Here is a 19,080-nt window from a genome sequence, read left to right as displayed (position 1 = left end):
TGATGGGGATCAAACCTGCAACCTAGATATATGCCCTGACCAGGAATCAAAGCTGCAGCCTCTTGGTGTATGGGATGATGTCCCAACCAACTGTGTAACTCGGCCAGGGCCAATTCCTAATTATTATAATTAAAACTGTAATGAACATAACAATAAATTACCTTTATTGGGAGTTTTATTTAAAATTTAAAGTAGTAGCTGCAACTGAACAATACTAATAATAGTAATAAAAAAAAGAAGTAACAGTAAAATATAAAGTAGTAGAACTTTTGTAATTGTAGAACGGAGGACCACACCAGACCAATAGGATGGGGATTTGGCTTATAAACACTACCAACCTTTGTTTCTTCTTTTTTGGAAGGGGGTTGGGAGGCACAGCACGGGGAGTGGGTAGAAGGGTCATGAAGCGAAGAAGGGTCACAATTTGACCCAAAGTATACACTAGTCCTTGGAGTCCAGAAAGTCCTATTTTAATGAAGGTTCTCTGAACACATACAGGTGGATTTTCTCTCCATATGGAATGCTACTGACAGTATGTGACTGAGCAGAAGACTTTAAAAGCATGACTTTTTTCCCTAAATGTATTATATAAAACCAATTCAACCTCTAAAGCAGTGCAAAATCGAGCAAAGAATTCTTGCTTAATTTACTAGCTACTCTGGTTCCCAAATGAGAGCTCTGATGAACAGTTTGCCAGAGGCAAAGACAGGCATGAGGACTCGTTTCCTATGGGGAGTTTTCTGCCCCATTGTTCCCGATGGGGTGTTTCCCGTCCCATCCAAGCATCTGGTGGAATACTAGATTCTAAAGAAAAGTCAGTGACAGATTCTAGACAAGGCTTGAACAGAGCACTACACAACTGGTAATAGCCACTTGTGTTGTCCAGTAACCCCACACCTCCCCAAAGGAAAATAAAACTAGGCAGGCACTTGACTACGCCCACCACACACGCCTCCAGCCTCTCTTCTCTGTCCTTTCTCACTCGCCCAGAGTGTCCCTTTTCCATACCACCCAAGTCTATGCTTCCAGCTTGTCAGTAATAGTTCTAGGCATTGCTGAGTTCCGGTAGGGCTCTTAGGGCCAGGGAATTGCTTCTAATATTCCACAAACTTTTTATTTTAGGAAAGTTTCTGAAGTGCTAACTTACCGCTTGTTTCTCAGGTGCTGTTGTTGCCGAGGCGGTGGCGGCGGTGGCAGCAGCTACTGTCTGTCTCCCCAGTCCTGTGGTGTTGGTACAATCAGGTGCAGCTGCTTTAACACCTGGCAGATAGACTGGAGGGGGCCCAGCTTTAGAAGCCGTTCTCGAGTGAAACAGTGAATGATTACAGGGATAAGAAAATGAACGTGAAGGATGCTGAGTGGGAGGTCTTTGCTTCCAGCCTGCTTTGAGTTGGTTATGAATAGGGGTAGCTGGGGGCTGGTATGGAGGTGGTGGAGGGGGCAAGGGTGGATGGAAGGCCACAAAAGAGTCTAGGTCTGTAAACATGGTTTCTGCAGCGGGGGTACTGTTAACGCGACATCTCCCAGACTGTCTCATTGTCAAGAGCGGACTTTCATCCCCAAAACGTTCATCAGGAAAGAACTTGTGAGGATTCTAAGAAAGATTAAAAAGAAAAAAAAAGAGATTAGTGTATTTCATAGATGAAAACTCATAGCCTGAAAGAGTTAAGTGAGGACCTAAGGAAATCACATTCGGCAAGAATAAAAGGTGTGAATGTTTTCTAGGCCAGAAGCTTCCAAGAAAAAAAATTACCTTAATAGTACAAATAGAGAGAGGGTAGACTCTGTAGCCTACATACAGCTATCAAAAAGAGCTGCTTAACAGATTATTCTAGCAAGCAGGTCAGTAGTCTCTTGTATGATTATGTGATAATTAAAAAAGCTCAGAAAATAAAATCTAAGTCAAATATGTCTTTGGAGCCCTGGCCAGGTAAGCTCAGTTGGGTGTAGCATCGTCCCAATATGCTAAGATTGTGGGTTTGATCACTGGTCAGGGCACAAACAACAATCAAACAATGCATGCACAGCCCTGGTCGGTGTGGCTCAGTTGACTAGAGCGCTGTCCTGTCACTGAAGAGTTGTGGGATTGTTTCCAGTCAGGGCACATACCTAGGCTACGGGTCATATCCCTGGCCCGGGCACCTACGATCCCCAGTCTGGGGGTGTATGGGAGGCAACTAATAGATGCTTCTTGTTCATATCAATGTTTCTTTCCCTCCCTCCCTCTCTCTAAAAGCAATGCAAAACAAAGATGTCCTTGGGTAAGGATAAAATATAAAAACAAAAAAAAACAATGACTGCATAAATAAATGAAACAACAAATTGATGTTTCTATTTCTAAAAAAAAAAAAAAAAAAAAAAAAAAAAGGTCAATAAATTAAAAACAATTTAAAAATATCTTTGGCAAGAAAATAAAATCATCGCCCTGGTCAGATAGCTCAGTTGGTTGGAGCATCGCCCCGTACATCAAAAGGCTGCGGGTTTGATTCTTGGTCAGGGCACATACCTAGGTTGCAGATTCGATCCCTGCTGGGGGGAAATGGGAGGCAACAAATTGATGTTTGTCTCTCACATCAATGTTTCTTTTTCTCTCACTCAAATCAACAAACATATTCTCGGGTGAAGATTAAAAAACAAGGAAAAGAAAATCACCAATAAACACCAAAAAAAAAAAAAAAAAAAAAAAAGAAAAGGCACAACTGAGGATCCTGCCTTCTAAGAGCTGAACTCTCAGTCTGAAGTAGTAACTACAAAACATCACTCCTTTCCTATTATATGGGGAGAAGCTGGATTATCATTTTTATAAACATTTTAAGGGAATGCTTAATGAACCTTTTATATAATTTAAGACATAACTTGTATTACAGTACTGTATAGTGCTATACTTGTTCTATTTTATTATTACTGTTTTAATTTCTTACTGTGCCTATTTTATAAATTAAACTTTATCATAGCTCTGTATGCACAGGAAAAAACACAGAACATAAAAGGCTCATTTGGTACTATCTACAGTTTCAAGCATCCACTGCGGGTCTTGGAATGCATCCACTCTGGAAGGGGCGAACTACTATACTTGACAAATTCTACCTTCATTGCAAAACCAGTGCCATTGCTTTTGCACCTAATAATTGCGAGAGATGAGTTTTTCCTGCTAGTTGAAAAAACTCAATTCTTGATTCCAGAGCTTTTAGGGTTTGAACTATCATGCAAAACATTTCCTGTAATAAGTGGGAGGAGAGGAAAACGAGGGGCATCTGGAAGAAAAGTATGAGGGTGGCCAAAACCTGAACTCTAGCGGCCAGACCAGGGAGTGAGCACAGCGCAGGGTGGACTTTCCTGTTTCGTCTTTCAGCTCTGCTAGGCACACACACCAGGAACGGTCAGTAGTCCCCATTTCTATGTTTATCACATACAAGAGACACAGTGGCTTCATGGTGCCACAGCTCTTACCTTCACAACCCATGACATGTAAGGAAACTGGTACTCAGAGTAGTTAAGTGACTGCTCCACTTAACTGGACGGTGAGCAGCAGAGCCATAACAGAAACCCTGTTCTCACTGCAGAGCCCACGCTGTGTCCCCTCTCCCACCCTGCCTCCCAAAAGCACACGGACTATGAGGAAGACCTGTGCGGTGGGAGCTCCTGCGATGCCTGCAACTCTGCCTGAGTACTGATCCAGGCTCCCTGCGTTAAACAGTTGAATGCAGAGCCCCACCTGCAAGAGCTCTGCAGCAGCATCGGCCAGACCAAACTCCCTCAGTACTCGAATCTGGATTTCGTAGCTGACCGTGGCGCCTTCCCCGCAGTTCAGCGCGTAGGCTCTCTGCACCTGCTCGGTGTGCCGGAGCTCCTGCAGACGTCTGACCATGTCTTTCAAAATGAGGAGACGAGGAACTGGAAGAAGGAAAATGTTTGCAGACAAATACCTGAGCTACACAAAGACCACTTGTTAAGCACAAGGAAAAAAGGTGTGTGTTTTCTATCAGTCTTCTTATAGATTTTTGATAATATTTTAAGTTTCTGGCAACTTATTCTGTACATACTTCTATTTTTTTAATGTTTTAAAATTTCACTGCGTCCAAAGGGCTCTTGATAATGACACACAGCTCCTGAGCTGTGTTATTAGTTCCCAGCCTAAATAAAGTTTTACTTGCATACACTCTCTTCTGAATCTCAGGATATTTTCTGTTTTTAAAATGTATTCACCCTATATACCAGGGATTGGACTCAATATTAGGGTGTGCAGAATAAAGACATAATCCCTGTCCTTAAAGAACTCTGGTTTTAGTGAAGTAAGCCAAATAACCCGGCAGAGTACCCAGGGCCACAAACAGTCATGGAGACAGACATGCAAAGGATGAGGGAGGGATTTGGAGGCAGGGGCCCCGCCTGGCCTGGAGGCAGACAGGAAAGGCTTCCTGCACAAGGAGAACCCTGAGTGCAATCCTGGAGAATGGGGGGACAGCAGGCAGGCAAAGAATGCGAGCAGAAGGCCCAGGCACGTGTAAAACATGCAACTGAGAGTGTGGCACAAGGACCTGGCATGCCTAGAACTTAGGGCTCAAAAATATAAGCAAAAGGAGCATTAAGACAGAGGGTCAGAAAGATTTGGGGGGGGGGGCAGATCACAAATGCCCCTGTAAGTCACAGTAAGGGAACTGAGTTGTATCTTGAGTATAATAGGTAGTCACTTGCACAGCGGAATGACAGGATCAGAGCTGTGATACGGTGAAGGGCGCGCTGAGCGCAGTGTCAAGTAAGGGCTGGCAAACTACGGTGGCCTACAGGTTACATCAGGCCTGCTGATTGTTCTCTGTAAGTGAAGTTTTGCTGGCACACAGCCACACCCATCTGTTTAGGTGCTCTCTCTGTTTGCTTCTGGCCTGCAACAGCAGAGATGAACAAAGCTGAGGAACGATGACAGAAATGCACAGCCCGTAAGCCTAAAATGTTTCCTCTCTGGCACGTCACAGGAAGGCCACGCTGAGCCCTGGTGTGAAGTCCTTAGGGGAGTGAGCGAGGTCGGAGGCGGGAACCTGGGCCGGGACCCTGGAGCAGGGCTGGAGCAGAGGGCTGGGGAAGAAGGGACAAAGTCCATAAGCACGGTGAGCCAAACTGACTATTATTTTGGGGGGAAAGGGAGCTATTATCTATCGAGTGCTTGCTTTGTGTCAGGCCAACTCCTAAGGATATTACTTGTGGTGCTTCCATAAGTCTTCACGACAAACCTAGAAATGAGAGATCCCCATTCTGCAGACAATGAAATTAATGTGCAGGAAAGTAGACAGCTTTTCCAAAGTCACACCAATGAAGTGGCAGAGCCAAGACAGGAGCCCACACGTCTTCTCCAAGAAGCCAGAGAGCCTTTCGGTAGAGTACGGTGAGCAAGTCAGAATGAGGATGACACCAGAACAGGGTTACACAACAGAAAACAGTTAAACAACAGAAAGACAAGTCTTACTTTTCTGAGGATACTTAATTGTGAACGTTTGGGCTTTTGACATTCAGTTCTAAAATTAAATTATGTTGCTATTCAAGTATTAAGATGATAGAAAGAGTGTTGATTATGAAAGCTTCAAGATTTGCACGAATCAGCTACAGAGATATTTTTCTTCATACTGTTATTCAGTGTTACTTTAAATAACATGTACAGGCATATCTGATAAGGCAACAACTAATCAGATATCAGTCCCAGAATAAAATGTGTTCAATTAAAAGTTGCCATTATGTCTTTTATTAGCCTTACCTGAAACAGACATTTATAAGCAGAAAATGAATGGTGCCATTTCCAATAATGCTACAGTTTGCTAAATTAAAAAAAAATTTCTGACCCCATCTGCACTGCTGATCTCCCTACCTTAGAAAATGACATTAGAGCCTTTGGTTAAAGTGAACATTAACTGCTGTCCTGGAGTTTTTGGATGCTGATAGCCGTACCTCTACCTGTGGCCGCTTCCCTGAGTTTTAAGACTAAGAGTCTGCTGCAATAAAACTCGCAGACCAGGTCTTGGGAAACCGGATCTCCAGAAAATCAACAGTAACCACATCTTTGTGGGGCATATGTAGACTCAAAGGTATACATTATAATTCTCTTTCCCAACAGGTCTTGTAAGAAATACCCTATGTGATAAAACATCTGAATTCCTCTAAACCAGTGATTCTCAACAGGAGGCAATTTCCCCCCCACCACATGTACTTGGCAATATCTAGAAACGTAAGTTTCCAAAAGGTTATAAATGGGAGAGTGTGCACGTATGCTACTGGCATGTAGTGAGCCCAGGCCAGGAGTGCTGAACACCCTACAATGACAGGACAGTCCCACAACATAGAATTATCCAGCCCTGACTGTCAAGAGAGCCAAGGCTGGGAAACCTTGGGCAAAACTGAACTCTGTACATACCTAGTACTATAAAATAAAATTCAAACCAAAAAACTTAGCTTGTATTTATTTTTTGAGAACAATGCATACTGGATATTGGAATAGGGAGAGAATTAGCATATATAAAGGGATTACAAAAAGACCAGATTGTTTATTTAAATATAAATGCCTAAAACAAGGTTACTGCCTTACCTGGAATTTCATTGGCTACCACCGAAGGGGGGCTTGACTGGTTACTGCTGATCTGCTGGTGGCTGATCATGTGACAGCACTGTGGCACAGCATTATTGACCATGTAAAGTGTGTCTGGCACATTGGACATTCTAACCATTCGCAAACGCACAAGATCTGTTTGTTCCACCATCATCTCGTCTAGCACTGACTGAAATAACAATTCAGTATTAACAGAGTAAGTCAATCATTCACTTCTGTTAAATCACATTTGGAGAACAATTATTACCTTCATTATATAAAAAGGGAATTACTTTATTGTTTTCAGTGTAGGAAGTTTATAATTAGTGGTGAAAGGAGGAAGTACCCCTCCCTAGCTCTTTAATTTTTAAAGGATTTTTTGGAGTATATTTGGAAAAAAAATAACCACCTTCTGAGAAGCTGCCTTTTAATTTAAGTATTTGAAGTTTGAAGGAAAGATATAAAACTAATCAGACGTAGATTACACACAGTTACTATAAAGAAAACGTATACACTGGCTGAATATGAGATCCAAAAAGAAATGCTCAAAAGACAAAATATTACAGATTGATATGAAATTCAACAGATCTATAAATAATCCTAGTGGTTAATATTAGTTTCAGATGAATCTATTTCACTGAACTTGCAGAATGATCAAAACGACATAATGCATAAACGTTTTCCACATTTACTGGGGCACTTTTCTACTTATGTGCAGGTGCAGGCATCTGAGAAACAGGGGAGACGGAGTAGAGCAGAGGGTAGGGCTAGTTGACTACAGACCTTTGATCACCTTTTGTAAAGGCCTCAGCTAGTTCAGTGAGTTTAAGTACTGAATTATTTCAGACCAGGTATAACCATTCTGCTTTTCCCTATGTTTCAGAACTATTTAAAAAGTCAACCAGTCAATAAGAGGTAGATTATCAACCTAGTCAACAAAATAAACTTCTCACAAATCCTTTTATGTATCTTAAACTAGAAACTCTTATAATAAAAGCGAGAAAAATTTTAAGATAAATCAATTGTATACCCAAGCACACATTATTTTGCCTGTTAATTAATTTCATAAAGCTTAATGGTGATTTCTGACTTTCAAAGACTCAAAAGGCCACCTCAAGTTCTTAATGCTGAAAAACATCTGATAAAAATTACAGTATTTCATTTTTAGATTATATTTTCTAGAAGAATTGTTATAATATACATAATACCAACTACTTAAATAGACCTGAAATTTTTTCTTAGTGTGTGCACTTATTCAAAGACTAAACATAATTTCCAACAGTTAGCAATCACAGAAATGTGTTACAAGAAATTATGGCGTTTCTTTAGTGTATGAAGACAAAACATGTGTAATCTTCTTTCAAGACATTTTTCCCATCCTGAACATCACAAAATACTGAAAACCATTTCAATAAAACTTTTTCAAGTTGACATTTTTTTAAGATGACTAAGATGAAAAAAATGTAACATGCAATTTAACATGACCTAAGTTATAAAATATGCTTGATAATTAAACATTTCAGAAACATATTCTGCTGAGTAGTCAAACTAGAATTTATGTTCACTTTCCTGATTACTGAATGTTTAGACCATTTCCATAACGTTTAAATAATGCCACAATAAATATCTTTGTGCTCCTAGTTTGTAATCAGGTGTTCTAGTATGTGAAAATATTTTTCATTACCTTTGCTTCCTCAACATAGGGAGAGAATAGTCGAGGACGAACATATATTCCAGCATTTTTTTGCCGTAACCAGGCATTTGACTTTCCACCTTCTGATGTAGGAAGCATATCTGATGGAGGAGTGCTAATCAAGCCTCTTTTCATCTTGAAAAACAAAATTTTTTTTTACATAAAGATTTGTGTAGTACTACAACACTAAGATAAAAATAATTATACCTATAAATAAAATGTTCAAACTTTACCATTTTTATAAAACTTTAGAAATACATGTGAAATTTAAGAATACTTTAAATGTTTAATAATATTTAAAGGACTCAGCAATAAAAGATCATACAATTTCCCATTTTTCTCTACACAGAGGAATGATGTTTTAAAAATGAGGTATCTTAATTAAGAATGTAATGACTTGAACTAACTTTCAGGATTCTTAATGAAAACCAATTTTTTTTTCCTAATTCTTACTCATCTGGGAACTGATTCCAACCCAACCCCCTGCCCCCCAAGACAAAATAACAACTACAGGGCCTTGTACCTACAGTACAAGGACACAGGCAGTGTGCATGGTACTTACTGGCTGGCCTCAAACCTTAACTCTAGTGAAACAGCCTGGTGACTGTGGACATCTCCTTTTACCTGGGCCTCACTTCAAGGGCTCCTAAACAGTCCTGGAGATGGGGCACCGCACAACTAACTAAATGTGGTGGCCCTGTTGTTTCCTCATCTCTGCTAAGAGAATGTAAATCATGTACCCACAGATCATAAGGTGGCTATGAGGATTAAATGAAGTTTGGCACCGTGCTTAGCACCTCCAGTTAACAGACATTATTAGCAAACTTTTTTACTGAGGACTTATGATGTGGTAGCCATGGAGTTAAAGAGCAGCGATATATTTTTCTAAGTTTACTAAACCGAAGTTCTAAAATATTTTTCTATATCAAATTCAGAGTTCAACGTGGTTTGAATCGTAGATTTTAAACAAAACCAAACACTGTTTCTCAAATATTATTCTTGTTAAACATAATAAATGTCTAATTGCTACATTAGTTAAAATTAATTTTTAATAAAATGTTGCATTAGTTTACAAAAGAGAAAAAACTCCTAACTCTAATCTATTTCAACTGTAATAATGTTGCTGTATTTCCTTTTTCAAATGAATTTAAACATTAACTGCATGCTACAATACATAAAATACACATTTTATATCTTTCTAAAATTATATTCCACCATAAGCATTTTCTATGTTGCTATATTAGTAATTATAACCACTGTTCACGGCAGCAAAATATTCTGTTGAGTAGCTGCAGTATAATTTACTTATTTTCCCTGTTCTTAAGATATTTAGGCTATTTCCAAATATCTAATGACAATGACACCAATGTACCACCTGTACTTCTTGTATGGGACAGTAATATTATTTCAAAGATCACTGACTTAATGCGTGAAAAAATGGTAACACTGTTTTATTTTGCTTTCTTTGGGGTATGCGATTACTAGTGAGACTGAACATTTTTCTAATCAGATTCAATAAATATTTGTTTTCTTCTAGTTTTCTACATTTTAATATTTTTCAATCTGACAGGGATTAACTTTGTGTGCAAATGAAACGAGGACTTAACTTTAAACACATTCCCTTCCTTCTCCATTCATCAGTTAGTCTAGCATCACACCAGTCTTTCATAGTTCATTTGTGCATGCTGCTTCTATTAATTAGGATCTTTTTCTGGACTATTTTGCTTGCTATGCTAGCAGCACAGATTAAGTACTATATTAGAGTTTGAACATATATTTTATATTCAGGCAGTTATCCCTATGTTCTTTTTAGAGGACTTTTCAAAACTACTATTTTACAGCATTATATTAAAGTTATAAACCAATGCATGAGAACTTTTATTTTCCCATTCATTAATTTGAACAATTCTATTAGTTTAAAAATTCACTTAAAAACTGTAACATTAACATGATCAGCTCCATCAATTTTTAACTGAATACCATTATAAGTTTTATTCATCCTTTTTACATTGAACCATTCTCCTTTCCTCCAGTTTGCTAATTTATTGTTATTCTTAAGAGTCTCCAAAGGTAATTTCTACCCTTTCCATTTTTAGTGCCAGACACAGGGGATTCAATTTAGGACAAAAGAGACATCTGTCTCTGACCTCATGGCATTTACACTTCCACAATATTCTGTTAGTAACAGAAATTATTTCCAATGACAAACCAAGATAAGCCTGTACATTTTAGTGCTTTTTCTTTTCATGAAAGGGATGAATGAAGACACAGACTTACTGCATCACTTAGGACTTCACTGTTTATAGGTAAAATGTGTTCAATTCGCACAAAAGGTAAGAGAGGAGAAAGGATCTCTCGAAGCTCTTCAATGTCCAGGTCTCGTCTTTTCACACCTCTTTTGTTCACACTATGAGCAGTGCCACTCAGTAAGTTTGGCTCTAGGAGACAGAAAATGAAAAGTCTCCAACCAAATCCACATTTTCAGAACGGCTTTCTTATCTAGTACATTTTCAGTACTACTCTTTGTACTTAAAGTACATCTGCTTTAAAAAGGGTTATAAATTATGTTTGTGTTTTATGAAGTTGAGTTAATAGAGATGTTCTTGGACAGAGAAAAAGTATGGTGTCAAAAGTGCAACGATATTCTTTTATGACTGTTCTGCACTAAAGAATAAAGGATTCTTTTCCACATACTAACTCAAAGGAAAAAAGATGGCAATCTATTAAAATCTAGTTTGACCCAGGGCTTTTTCTTAAGCTTTCCCACTTTTGTGACCAGTTTTTTTGGACATTGCAGGGCAAGTTCTATTTCTGGTCACTGTAGGTTAAAAGAACGCTCATTAGGCCACCCTTTGTTTAACAGCAACTTAACACGATATTAATCTCCTGGTATCTAAAGCGGCAAAATAAAGGGCATGCTAAGATTTTTACGATAGTCGCCTATGTTTCTATAATATGGTAATGTTAGTGCATACAAGGTCTGTCCAGAAAAAGTCTGGCCACTGTTAATATAATGAGAATGGTTTGTGTGACATCAGTGTAACCTGGAAGCCAAGGGAAGTTAACTGGAATGTGCATGCAGGAACAATGACACCTTCACTGTACTAGTCAGTGGGGGCAGTAGAAGCCACTGACTGAGCATGTGCACTGTGTGACTGTCACATTCAAAATGAGCAAGTACAGCAACGGATCTGCATGAAGTTTTGCGTTAAGCTTGAACATTCTTCTGTGGAAACTACTGGGATGATTCAGAAGGCCGCAGCTCTGGGCAACTGGTGATTGGCAGCTTCATCACGACAATGTGCCTGCTCATGCATCATGTCTTGTGCAGAGTTTTTTTTTGGCAAAACATTAAATTACCCAGGTGACTCTGCCCCACTACAGCCCAGATTTGGCACCCTGAGACTTCTGGCATTTCACAAAACAAATCACCTTTGAAAGGGAAGAGATTTCAGATCATCAGTGAGATTCAGGAAAATATGACAGGGCAGCTGATGCGGACTGGGAGAACTCTGTGAGGTCCCAAGGTGCCAGTGTGTCTTGTATCTTCTTCGATAAATGTCTCTATTTTCCCTAGCACGTGGCTGGAGACTTTCTGGACAGACCTTTATAAGTAAATTCTTTGATCTCTGACATGTAATATATTTCCATTATCTAGAGCAGAGAACAAAGTTTTTCTTTACTGGGTATTAGTGAAAGGGGAAGATTTGAAGTACTTACGCTTATTATACTGAAGTAGGAAAAACATATACATTTTTGGGAATCTTTATCATGTCTTTAATCTACAGAGCTATATTTAAAAAATAAGGTCTTTATTATTCACAAATATAAATGCTAAATATTTTGCAAAGTCTGTAGGCAAACACTGGTATTTTCCTTAAATTATGTGATAGATAGGTTAAAAGACTGTTTTTGAGAAGCTAGGCTTTTACCGCAGTACAATAAAAGAATCACAAGCCTCCAAGGTTGAAAGTGCACCTCTACCATAGGATGCTTCCATCTCTTCTAGTGTATTCCCAGTTAGAGGCCACTCAAAATGATCTCCCCTTTACCTTCACAATATTGAAAAATAAACAGCAATATGCTTTCTGGGAGTAGTCATATATTTTTTTATTTAGGTAAAATTCACATAACATATAACTCACCATTTTAAAGTGTAGAAGTCGTTGGTGGCTTTTAATACATTTACAATGTTGTGCAACCATCACCACTAATTTCAGAACATTTTCATCAACAATATGCATTGTGATACTTTAATCATTAAATGAAAAATTTCATTCTACTACTTCTGTAAATCAGTCAACATTTACTATTAAGCACATAGAAAGAGAACATGAAAGTATCCTTTTATAATTATAATATTTTTTTGGTATATTTATTTCCAACAGAGCATACCCTCCCCGCCTATAACAATTTTTATTTTCATCAGGCAACAGTGGCTATTGTCAAGACTGACATGTAGCATCATGTCAGCGTGCTTTTGGGAAAATCAGTGCAAGCTAATTTTCTGAGCTTACCTCTGTCTGCTATTCTTTTCATCAGCTGGTGCTCACCCCATTTAATCAGATATTTAAGGATATCTTGTTCACTTGCCTGTAATAAAAAAATGGTTTATACTTATTTTGGTGAAATTACATAAATGGTTAATTTCATTAATGACGTCTAGGTCCTAAAGTAAATACAACATTCAACTTACCTACCATATTTCACTCTTTACACTGGCTGTTAAAACTTGCAGTCCATCAAAGGCAAACACCCAAGACTGTACTACATGGGTTTTGTCCAGTAACTTCACTCTTGGCTTCAACTAAATTTTTTATTCTTATTTCCACCTTTATTTTTTTCTTTATCTTGTTCTCTTCACCTATTTTAGCTTTACTTTATCTTACTATATGGTCTTTGTACAGCTGCCTTGAGTTCTTTTTGGGACAAAATGGAGATAAATAAATATAATTCAAAGTACATGGGTACAGAGTGGCCACTATCTCCTGCAAGAACAATCCCACAAAGTATCCTACTGATTGGTGAAGGACCCGGTGAGCACATGTGTGAAATGGCAATGTGTCCCTCATTTCTTCGTATATTATCTAAAATTTTAAAGCAAAATCAAGGCTGCTATCCAGGGTCTTTACTTTCTGAGAAGAAACACAACGCTTCTAAGGACAATAACCTGAGAAAACTGACAAATCCTTACCCCCATAATGTACATAGTCTAGATCAGGACAGTAAAACAAGGTTAACAAACCCAGATCCTAAACAAATCAAATCCAAGATAACATTTGTACGGTAATCAAAGCACAAATGCTAAGTGGATTATTTAACTCTCTACTGTATTTCTGACTGAGATGGAAGAATTTTATAACTTTTCTAGTACAACTATAAAAAATAAGAAATGGATCACTGGGTTTTTACATCTTCGTAGCACTAAAAGCGTTGTACAATTTTCAGCGTTAAATTCATACAACCAATGCAAAAGAAAACTATGCTTGAACGCACCTTACCTGAAAATTTTTACAAGATTTTAAATCTACTGTTTTAATTACCAAATTAGATGGATATGTAAGTTGAGAACACAGAATTTGCTAAAAACTGCTTCTGATTAAAAATAAGTAGTTGAAAACATTATTTTACTTTAGTAGTACACATATACAGAGTTTTAATGAGCATTTGAGTAGATCAGAAATTATTATTCTTTGTGTTGCTTAAGCTATTGTCTACAGTCTAGGTATTTAACACTCCAACAAAAATAAGAAACTGATACAGTGAATTTACTATCAGTGGCCAAGAAAACCACGGTTGGGATGTGCTTCTGACCCTGCCTACTGTCTCAGCCCCTGTGGTGTGGCTGATCAGGACACAGGACGGTTCACAATGTCACGTCATGGTAGCTGAGTGCATAAAGGGCCTGAGAGCTGGAAGGCTTTGCTATACAAATGTGAAGAGGGCATTCCTAGGTGGGATGCTCTCCCTAGATGTGAGAATAATAGAGCACAGGTGGGTGGCTTGGTGCACATATGAATGACAATGAATTTGAGAGGTGTATAAATGATTACCTGCAGGTAGTCAGACTGGATAGCAGTAAGCAGATGGTCTTTGCTGAGTTCATAAAAAACATCCGAAGTCATGACCTGGGAAAATTCCTCACAGAGGAAATGTAAAGCTTGTCGGTGCACCCATTTAGAGCCATATGGATGAGAGCTCCACTTGAGGATGGCAATTAAGGTATCTAATGAGATGCTCTCAGCAATGATATCCTCACAGCCTAAAAGAGAAGGCAAATACTTTGTGAGGTTAACCATAAATATTACTTATTGAACATTAGTGTTAGATACTGTATTTAAAAGTAGCAATAGTAGAAAAGAACAAGGAGATAAATAAAATCTCATGGAAATCACCAAGACTTGGTGGGATGGGTAAAAGTAACAATGGACTATGACCTCTACAGGAAATCTGCTGTTCCACAGAGACGGATCCACAGAAAAAGGCAAAAAATCCTTATAATTGTTTAAGAACATATATATCCATGTGAAAATCCCACAACTTGAATAAGACACTATAGTGGAGGATACTGGACCAAAGGGGAAAGAGTGGGTAGAAATGATACAATCAATGGTGGGAACTGGCCGGAGGGAGGATATGGACGGCACTTGACTCATGATGAGAATCTGCATGTGCTAAGACAACAGGTGGGCTATCTTCTATGAACTATGAGGACATCTGCTCTTTGTATTGCTCTAATAAAAAAGAACTTGCACTTTGATAGTTTAATCCCTTGGAATACAGATAAACCTTTGCAGTTTTAAACTCATCTGGGACTAATCTGGTGAATTAAAAAGAAGTAGTTGAAGTGAAAAGGACTAGGATCCTGGAGAGTTACTGTGGTACTTTAAGAGCTCAAAGGAAAAAAGAAAATCTGAGGCTACTGAGTTATTCTCTTTAGGAAAGAACATTTCAAAATATAAAATCTAAGCAACAATGATTGTAGAAGAGAAAATGACTAAAGTGGAACAGAAAATCTTCATAACTGAGTTTACTAAAAAACAAAAATGGACCCAGATAACGTGGGGAGAAAGAATGAAATGTTTATACAACCAACCACAAAAATATGGCTAAACAGGCTGCTCTCTACTGAGCTCAGAGCTCTGAAAGGTGGAGGCAAACTCCAAAGACTTCCAAAGCTCAACCATGGAAGGTGAAATGAGAAAGGTAATGAAACCCATTTTCAGGAGGTAGTTCATTAGTAGCCAATATAAAGCCTGCAAAAAGTAATGATTCATCATTCCCTTTTCTGATATGGTACCAAATAAACAGAATATCAGAGAGAATTGTGTAACCCAATTTCTGCAGAACATTTAACAAAATACTTCCCGCTCTCCCTAGAGTGTTGGCTCTACAAACAGGGACTGCTATCTTCACTGTATCTCTAGCACCTCTTTGCACATGGTAGGTACCAAATAAAAATCTGTTGAATGTACAAATGAGATCTTTGCAGATATGATGAAGAGATGCAAATGGATGACAGAAAAATGGTTAACAGAACCATTTGTAAGTAGCACTGATTAACTTGGGGGATGAACTGGAGAAGCCCTGTTTTTGTGATGTTTATTAAGAACTTGAAAGAAGACGTGAAAAGTACGCTTCAAAATCTCCAGATGTCCTAAAAACTGGGAAACACAGTTAACAAGCTGCTGGATAACATGATCATACTTGGCTAAAATGTTAGGTCAAAATAAGATGAAATGTAACTAGGAAAGTTAGAAAGTTCTGTATTTAAAGAAAATCAACTGCACAGTAGATGATGAGCTAGCGTAACTACCACCTATGTAGAAATAATATCTGGGTATTTTAAGTGAATGAATGTAAAACGTAACCTGGCTGCTACAAAGCTGAAGCAATCTCAGGCTTTTAATATACAAGCCCAGAGCCCTCATTAAAGGCATGACATTGCACGGCTCGCCTGTCGGGGGCTGTGTTCGGGCACCATGTTTTAAGATGGGGCACCAACTACACTGCAGAATCCTCAGGAGAAATTTAAGACCTGTTATAGGAGAAAAGGTCCAAGCAAACGAGAGTATTTGGCTTATGTCTCTAAGGAGAGATTAAGAGCTATCTTGAAATGTCTGATGAAACTTCAGGAGGCAAAGGAGAAAAGGTTCTCTTGCTGTTCTTAGGGCAGGTTCTGGAAAACATACATGTTAAAAGGAGGATTTTGACTCAATATTAAGAATATTTCTAATTTCAAGCTTCTAACGATTAGAATTGCTCTCCTCTCCTCCTCTCAAAAAAGTAAGGATCCTCCTAGAAAAATGCAGGAACAAAGGCTGGCTCATCACATTAGAAATAGAGGACAAAAACCCCTTACACTGGATATGGAACTAAGGTCAGGTGACATTTAAGCTGCTTCCACCACAAAGATAGTCATTTAAAGAAAAAATGATAAAAGAGTATAAACATTAAGAGTAATTTAACTTAAAGATTAAAATTTAAACATTAAAATGAAATCCTTATAAAGAACACTGAGATCACAGGAAATCTGCATGCAAACAACATCCAAATACATGAGTAAGTGCTGATGAGAACTGGGAAATAGGGAAAAGTTCTGAACAGTTCTTGTGACTTTATGGTGGGCCTTGCATGCCAAACTGAGGACAGGCCTCTCTCGGTAGCCAGTGGAGGACCTCTGTCAGGTCTGTGGTTTTAAAGCATGCATTGGACTAGAGGTGAGTACTCTTGAGTTAATCTCACAGAAAAGGCTATCTGATGTGTTCGGGAATGGAACTGGGGAAATTAAGAGAAAAAATGGTTAATGAGAAGAACGTATCACAATTTTACTAAACCAGAATACTGGCAGAAGCTAAAAAAAAAAAGAAAGAAAGAAAGAAAGAAAGAAAATTAATAGTAGCATCATATTATGTAAACTTGGGGTTTACAAAGAAGACATGGTAAGAAAAAATGGGCTTTGAAATCATACAGATTGGACTTGAAATCCCACTTTGACCACTCAGCAGCAGAGACACTTTGGGTAAATCACTTAACTACTCTGAGCTTGAATGTTCTCATTTGTAAAACTGGGATTAAACTCCTAACTCAGGGTTGTTCCGAGGTTGAATAAGACTGTATCCTTGAAACCCTTCATTTGTCCCAACATTCTGCTACTTGCCAAGTGCTGTGAGTACAGAGCTCCTTCTACTACACCCTTTTCTGGGTGACGTCATCCGCCTCCATGCTCTTACGTCTCAGTGCGTCCTTACAACTTTCAAGCCTGCAGTTCCAGCCCAGAGCTCTCTCCTGACTCCCAGATTCACTTCTGAAACTTCCCACTGGTGAGTTCTACACAGATATCTGCAGGCATCTTAAACTCAAGTCATTCATTTCCTGAGAAATCTGTCGTCCCATTTTAAATCTGTTTTAAAGAATATCTCATCTCCCCAGTCACCAAGACCAGAAACCTGAGTCCTATTATTGATTCCTTTCCCCAAAGCCAATATCCAAGATACCATCAATTGCTGATCACTCTAGTCTTATTTTAAATCTATCCCTTTCACTGAAATTGGACGGCTATCTTAAATCACTCATAAAAATTAACTCAAAATGAAGTAAGAACTTAAAACCCAAGACCCAAAACTGTAAAACTCTTAGAAGAAAAGTTCAGAAAAAAGCTTCTGACATTGGTCTTGGTGATGACTTTTTGGATATTACACTAAAAGCGAAAATCGACCAGTGGGACCACATCAAACCAAAAACCGTCTGTACAGAGAAACAATCAATCACCAAAATGAAAGGCAACTTACAGAGTGGGAGAAAATATCTGCAAATTGTGTATCTGATAAGGGGTTAATATCCAAAAATAGTAAGAAACTGATAGAACTCAACAGCAAACAGTCGAATTAAAAATAAAACACGGACAATGGACTTGAAAAGACTTTTTTTCCAAAGGTCTTGGAAAGACATTTTCCAAATGGCCAACATGAACATGAAAAGGTGCTCAACATCACTAATCATTATGGGAATGTAAATCAAAACTACAATGAGATATAATCTCACCTGTTAGAATGGCTATTATCAAAAAAGCAAGAGATAGTGTTGGTGAAGATGTAGAGACAAGTGAACCTTGGTGCACTGTTAGTGAAAATATAAATTGATACAGCCACTGGAGAAAACAGTATGGAGGTTCCTCAAAAAATTAAAAATAGAACTACCATATGACCCAGCAATCCCTCCACCAGGTATATATATCTGAAGATGAGGAAACCACTGTTTCAAAAGAGATATCTGCACTTCCCCATTCACTGCAGCCTTATTCACAGTAGCCTATACATGGAAACACCACCAAGTATCCGTCAACAGGTGAATAAAGAAAATGTGTTATACAGGATGGAGCGAAAAAGTAGGTTTACAGTTATGAGTACGTGAAACATGGTTTATTCTTGTACTATTAAATTATTGTATTATTTTCCATATGAACTGTAGGCCAACTTTTGCCCCACCCTATAAACACAAAGTGGAGTATTACTCAGCCATAAAAAGAAATTCCTGACATTTGTGACAACAGGGAGGAACCCTGACTGCATTATTTTAAGTGAAGTCCAACAGAGCAAGACAAATACCGCATGATCTCATGTATATGTAAAATCTAAAAACATCAAACTCAGAAACAGAGTAGAAGGGTGGTTTACAGGAGCTGAGGAGTGGGGAAATGGGAGACAATGTTCAAAGGCTACAAACTTTCAGTTGCAAGTTGGATAAAGTCCAGAGAGCTAATGCACAGCATGCTGATTAAAGTGAACAATACTGCGGTGTATACTCGAAAGTTGCT

The 19,080-nt window shown here is 38.4% G+C and overlaps 1 protein-coding gene across 2 annotated transcripts in view; it reads right to left on the bottom strand.

The window, feature by feature from the left end:
• Positions 1–19,080, bottom strand: part of BTBD7 (BTB domain containing 7) — a 61,061-nt gene that overhangs the window by 5,884 nt on the left and 36,097 nt on the right. Inside the window, exons 4-10 of one of the 2 annotated variants that reach the window (XM_054567103.1) lie at positions 14,318–14,526; positions 12,782–12,857; positions 10,542–10,702; positions 8,256–8,399; positions 6,572–6,761; positions 3,716–3,894; positions 1,148–1,594 (exon numbers count right to left, since the gene is read on the bottom strand). In XM_054567103.1, coding sequence (XP_054423078.1) covers positions 1,148–1,594; positions 3,716–3,894; positions 6,572–6,761; positions 8,256–8,399; positions 10,542–10,702; positions 12,782–12,857; positions 14,318–14,526 — 1,406 coding nt within the window. Of the gene's footprint in view, positions 1–1,147; positions 1,595–3,715; positions 3,895–6,571; positions 6,762–8,255; positions 8,400–10,541; positions 10,703–12,781; positions 12,858–14,317; positions 14,527–19,080 lie in introns of those variants that run through there. The other variant, XM_054567105.1, reaches the window with a different exon arrangement.

This window comes from Pteronotus mesoamericanus, unplaced genomic scaffold (assembly GCF_021234165.1).
Source record: "Pteronotus mesoamericanus isolate MK-2021 breed Mesoamerican mustached bat unplaced genomic scaffold, CSHL_Meso_final contig_182, whole genome shotgun sequence".
NCBI classification, from domain to species: domain Eukaryota; kingdom Metazoa; phylum Chordata; class Mammalia; order Chiroptera; family Mormoopidae; genus Pteronotus; species Pteronotus mesoamericanus.
This window is presented reverse-complemented; position numbering and strand designations above follow the sequence as displayed.